This window comes from Condylura cristata, unplaced genomic scaffold (genome assembly GCF_000260355.1).
Source record: "Condylura cristata isolate star-nosed mole 26May11 unplaced genomic scaffold, ConCri1.0 scaffold00041, whole genome shotgun sequence".
Lineage (NCBI taxonomy): Eukaryota > Metazoa > Chordata > Mammalia > Eulipotyphla > Talpidae > Condylura > Condylura cristata.
In genome coordinates this window covers 2,576,115-2,581,591 of record NW_004567142.1, presented here as the reverse complement: position 1 = coordinate 2,581,591, position 5,477 = coordinate 2,576,115, and the positions used below count along the sequence as shown (strand labels likewise).

Genomic DNA, 5,477 nt, shown 5'->3' with positions numbered 1-5,477 from the left:
CTCCCCGCCAGGGCCTGAGCTGCGTGCTCAGCCCCTGCCTTGAGGCCCCTGCAAGTTGCGCTCCCCTGTTGCTGGCCGGCCCCCTCCTGCACAACCCCCCAAGGTCCCCTCAGCGGAAATGGCTCTGGGGCTGCTGTGAGCTGCCTGAGGGCCACCCCCATGCCCCAAAACCAACACCCAGCCCCGTGTCACCCCCATCTGGCGGCCAGCCAGGAAATGTCTGCAGGATGCAGGGGGGTGTCCTGGGGACCCAGATACACTACGTCAGTTGGGGCCCCCACAGAGGGCAGGCAATATGGAGTGCCCTTGGGTTGGGAGGGACTGCGAGAGCCAGTGGCCTTCCAGGTACTGCGACATATCCGCCCACAGGAGAGAGGCCCTCCTCCAGCCCAGGGCTCACCCTGGGTCAGCCAGTGGGTGGTCCCCCAGGGTGACAGACACCTTTGTTTTGACCAGCTCCTGTAATGCCCAGAAGGACTCTGGGGCACAGTATTGTTAACACTGTGCTTTTGACACGTGCAGAAACTGAGGCACACATGAGCCGCTGGCCCAGTCCCACAGCCACAAGGCAGGCGCAGATCTGGGCTGGCAGGCACGTGTGCCCCTCATGGTCTCGCCTCCTGGGCGTCGTGAGTCACAGGTGACTCCCAGAGCCCTCCCTCCCGCCGGCCCTGCTGTGCCTGAGGAAACCGGCGGGAAGCCAGCGGGGTGGTACCAGATCCATCATCGTCACCCTACAGGAAGTGGTGTCATCACCCAGGGCCTGGGTGCTGTTGGCGGAGAAAAGGGCTGCCCAGCTCTGAAAGCTGGGCACCTCTGCCCAGGCAGCCTGGGCCTGGCACTCCCCGCCCGGTGGGCCTCAGCCCTACCTGCTCACCCAAGCCGGACAGCCGTGGGTGTGGACCTGCTCAGGGCGGCAGTCCCCCCCTCCCCAAGGCTGAGGTGCCAGAGGCAGGTTTTACTGACCCCGGCCCCAGCCCCAGTCTCCTGGGTGAGATGTGACCACCAGAGGCGTCCCTAAGCGCCGGCCCGAGGCGTCCACTCACATCTCCGCTTGTCACCGTTTTCTCAGTCTGGTTCCAAAGCTGGCCAAGGCCAGTGTGGGCTGCTGGGGGTCGGTCTGGGGCCCCGTCCTCGGAGTTGGTCTGCTCTTGGTGACAGCCTAGAACAAGCGGCCCCAGGGGAGAATCTGCATTCAGTCGTGGGGCAGAGGGAACAGGGAGGGGAGGCAGCTCCGGGTGGTGGGGGCTGGCTGGGTGCAGGAGGGAGGCGCCCAGGGGAGGCTGGGGCTTGGGCTCAGGGCTGGACGGAGCCCAGAGCGCCGCCCGCCCACTCTGGGCCCCTGACAACATGGACCTGTGGCCTCATTCTGGGAGAGCAAGGGACTGAGGCCACCCTGATGCCCCGAACCTGCGCCTCCCTCAGCGATCTCCAAGTCACCCCAACAAAAACTGCAGACAAGTTGCCTCTCTAGCCCATCACCCTAGGACACCTGGGCAGCCACCATGTGCCACCCACCCGCTGCGTCCCCTCCCACTCCTAAGCCTCAGCTCCTCCGCGTGAGACCCCAGCCTGCCTTCCAGATGCTGCCAGGGATCATGTGGGGCTGGAAAGCTCAGAGCCCAGAGGGGAGCCCTGGCCACCGTGCCCGCGTGGGCCTGCCGGCAGCAGGCAGGACCCCCCACCCCACTCCGCCAGGGAACATGTTCCGGCTCCCTGCCCTGAGCCCCTGTTCCTCCCTGGGCTCCAGGCTGTCTTAAGTCCTGAGGATTGACTGGAGGAGGGTAGGGAGGCCTGAGCCCGGCTGTCAGGAAGCCCCTCCCTCTAGGCCACCCCCACGGCCCCTGCCAGGGACGGGCAGAGCCAGTCAGTCTGGGAATCCCCACGCAGCCCCTTGACACGGTCGCCCCTGCTGAAGGGGACTGAGGCCCCCTGAGCCTGTCTTGCCTGACCTTCTAGGGACAGAAGATGAACCTGTCGGTCCTGGAGGGCGTAGGCTTCCGCGTGGGCCAGGCTCTGGGTGAGAGGTGAGAGCCGGTCCTCCAGCCCTTCCCCCCAGGCTGGGTTCATCCCTGGGCACTCCGGGAGGGGCGGGGGGCTGCACTTCTGCAGGAACCCAACCGGCCCCCAGGTTGCCCCAGGAGATGCTGACCTTCAAGGAGGAGCTGGATATCCTCAAGTTCCTGTGCAAAGACCTGTGGGTGGCCATGTTCCAGAAGCAGATGGACAGCCTCCGTACCAACCACCAGGTGTGTGGTGCCCGGCCGGCCCCCGGTCGCAGGTGGGTGGAAAGCTCAGAGCCCCACAGGGCCCCGGGCACCTGTGCGTGGGCCTGCCTGAACCGGGAGGCAGGAGCCCGGGGCGCTCGTGGGCAGCCCCAGCCCCATTCTGCTTGTGCTGGCAGAGAAGCCAGGTGCTGCAGTGCAGGACTGAGGTGGTTTCCACCCTTGCTGGCGACGCGGGACCCCTGCTGGTCCCAGTTCCCACGGGGCACCCACTCGGTGCTCGGTTCCCATCTGTGGGTCCACCGCTTCTCACAACCCTGGGCAGTGGGGCCTTTCCTCCACTGCAGCAAGTGGTTCAGGACCCAAGACCCCCATGGGTGGACACTGAGCCCATGTGGAGAAGCCCTCACAACCCTCTGTCGCTCTAAGGGTGGGTTGTGAGCACAGTGGTTTGGGGGGGCCCAGCAGCCCCCCACCCCAGGATACACACTGCAGTCTCAGCCTACCCACAGCCTCTCCTCTGCTCCCAGGGGACCTATGTCCTGCAGGACAACAGCTTCCCCCTCCTGGTCCGGATGGCCTCAGGCCTGCAGTATGTGGAGGAAGCACCCAAGGTATGGGCCTGCCCCGTTCCACCCCTGCTCCATTCTCACTGTTTATCCAGCCCTGGGCCCAGGCCTGGGGAAGGGGTGGGCCCCTCCACAAAGCCCAAAGTCCAGCAGGGCCCCAGGCAGGGCCTGCTGCGTGCTTTTCCCACGGTGACCTGTGCCCCCGCCCCCAGTTCCTGGCCTTCCCCTGCGGCCTCCTGCGTGGCGCCCTCAGTACCCTGGGGATCAAGAGCTTGGTTACCGCCTCCGTGGCATCCCTGCCTGCCTGTGAGTTTTGGGAGGTTCTTCCCATCCCCCAGTGCGGTGGAGGCCCCAGAGCACCCCTGTCCCAGCACCAGGTTGAGACCGGAGAACCTAAGTCCATGCTTGGGCCCCTGATGACCCCCTGTCTGCTTCCTGGGTGTCAGCACCCAGGGATACCCTGGATGATGGGCCAGCCTAGGGGTTTCCAACATCCTTCCGAGTGTGGGGGCCAAGCGGATCTGGCTGATGCTCGGGTGGGGGCCCAGAGGCAGCCTGCCATGTTGCTGGCAGGCTGCCAGACCCCCGGGGCCCTCCATCAGCCAGGTGAAGTCCACTCCTGACTGGGGGCAGCCTGCAGCCTGCCCTCCTCCCCCCTCCACCAGGTGCCTGCACCCCAAGGTCCTTCACCGGGGCCTAGGGCTTAGCGAGCTGGACTGAGCAGCACATGGCACAGCAGCCCGAGCCAGGCCCCTCCCCGGCGGCCTACATGCTTGGCCCTTCATACCCCTAGTTACCCAGCCCTGGATGCAGGTCAGCTGGGCGGGGAGCATCACCCCTCTGGCCAGTGAGGAAACTCCAGCCCCAGGCCACCCAGACTGTGGGCGCAGGGCAGGATGAACATCTCCGAGCCATCCGGGTGCTTTCTGCCTCTCCCCTCAGACCCCCGCCTCAACTAAATCCAGCCCTTCTCTTCCAGGTAAGTTCCAGGTGGTGATCCAGCAATCCTGAGGAGCCTGGGCCCCGGGGCCTGGGCTGCTGCCTTGGGGACTGGCCAGAGGGCTGATGCCGGGGACCCCAGGCTCGGTGCCACAGCAGTCGGGAGGCCAGGTGCTTCCAGGGGTTCTTCGTGCTCAACAAGTGGGCATTGTTGGGGAGTCAGGGTGGCCGGGGCTGGGTGGTCCTGGCTGCAGCTGGGGCTGACCTGATGGGTTCCTGTCTGCTAATAAAGGCTTGTGCAGAGCTGGATTCCAAGTGGAAGGGGGGTGGGGTGGGGGGCTACGAACGAATGGTTTGTGTCACAGGTCTGTGTTGGGGGAGGGGAGCTGTGTAGCTCTCCTTCTTTCTCTCACCTGCCTGCCCCCTCCCCCCAAGGCCCTGGGGCCTGTGCCTCCGCCCTACACACCTGGCAGAGGCAGGGTGGCCCCCGGCACTGGCAGCCCCGCCAGTAGCGACAAGTCTGAGGCTGCCCTCCGTCCAGTGGGGCCCCCAGATTGGACCTCTCCCTGGGGAGCAGGGCAGGGTGTCTGTCGATCAACCCGTGGTGCGCCCTGGGTAGCCAGGGGTGGGGAGGGACAAAGAAGGAGGGACAGGCCAGATACCCTCATCTCCCCGCCCCCCACACACATTCACACACACTTCACGTGCCTGACAGAAAGGAGTCATCACCAGAGCAGTGACCTGGCTGACCTGTCCCTGGGCAGTGGCCTCCCTGTCCCTGCCCCTCCCCCTGCCACCTCCTCCTCCCCCATTTATACTCCTAGCATCAGGCCCTCACCTGGACTCTGCCGCCTGCTGCCCCATGTGGGTAAGTACCCCCACCTCTGAGCTCTGAGCCCAGGCTGGGTGAGCCCCAAAGCCACCAGGAGGGGTCTCTGCTTCAAACAGCCGCAGTGGGTAGAGGCTCCTCAGGCCTGGGGAGCTCGGGGCACACACGGTGTCTCCCTGCCCCGCTGCCTGCATCACCCCCACCCCTCTGCGCAGCCAGGGGCGGCCTGCTGGGCAGTCTTGTCCTGCCTGCCTGGGTCCTCCTCAGTGGCCGGGCGCCAGCACTGCCCAGCACAGAGCCTGACAGGTGCTTCCAGAACGAATCAAAGGCGGGAGGAGTGGGAATTGGCCTCTCCCCCAACTCACCCCACAGGGCCACATGCATCTGGAGGTTTGGGGTCCTGTGTTGGTGGACAGCAAGGAGGCCGACTTCCCAGCAGGGCCGGCTTGAAGGCCTGCAGGGAGGGGACAGACCCCTGGTACAGACGAGGTCCAGGCAGAGCCCCTGGAGGGAAACCAGGCTGGGCCAGGTGGGTCCCCGTCCATCCTGTCATGGGTGCCATTCCAGATCACCTCCCTGTCCCTTCAGATCACCCAGCTCCCCAGAAGCCCGTCTCTAAGGCCCCTTGGGAGAAGGTGCCAGGAGGCGGTCACTCAGCCACAGGTGGGAGGAAGGCGGCCTCGGAGCGCCACAGCCAAACCGCACAGTCTGTCCCCAAAGCCCTCTGCCTGTGTGGCCCGGGGCATGGCCGCCACCTCTCCAGGCCTCAGTTTCCTCATCTGCAAAGTGGGCCTCATACGGGTCCCGCAAGGAGGAAAGGGGTTACTGTGCAGAAAGTGCGTACCCCACGTGCAGCTCCTGTGAGCCTTGGGGGGGACATGGTGGGTGTGCCGCGTGCTGAGAGGCGAGTGGCCG

At 65.7% G+C, this 5,477-nt stretch overlaps 1 protein-coding gene across 4 annotated transcripts in view; it reads left to right on the top strand.

The window, feature by feature from the left end:
• The window catches only part of TRAPPC6A (trafficking protein particle complex 6A), a 9,161-nt gene extending 5,132 nt beyond the window's left edge, over positions 1-4,029 (top strand). For 2 of the 4 annotated variants that reach the window (XM_012733790.1, XM_012733789.1), the window contains exons 2-6: positions 1,960-2,027; positions 2,132-2,281; positions 2,756-2,839; positions 3,007-3,100; positions 3,774-4,029. In XM_012733790.1, the coding sequence (XP_012589244.1) occupies positions 1,969-2,027; positions 2,132-2,281; positions 2,756-2,839; positions 3,007-3,100; positions 3,774-3,791 (405 nt within the window). In that variant the 5' untranslated portion in view covers positions 1,960-1,968 and the 3' untranslated portion in view covers positions 3,792-4,029. The remainder of the gene's footprint in view (positions 1-1,959; positions 2,028-2,131; positions 2,282-2,755; positions 2,840-3,006; positions 3,101-3,773) is intronic. The other 2 variants (XM_004694188.2, XM_012733791.1) reach the window with 2 other exon arrangements.
• The last annotated feature ends 1,448 nt before the right edge of the window (positions 4,030-5,477 follow it).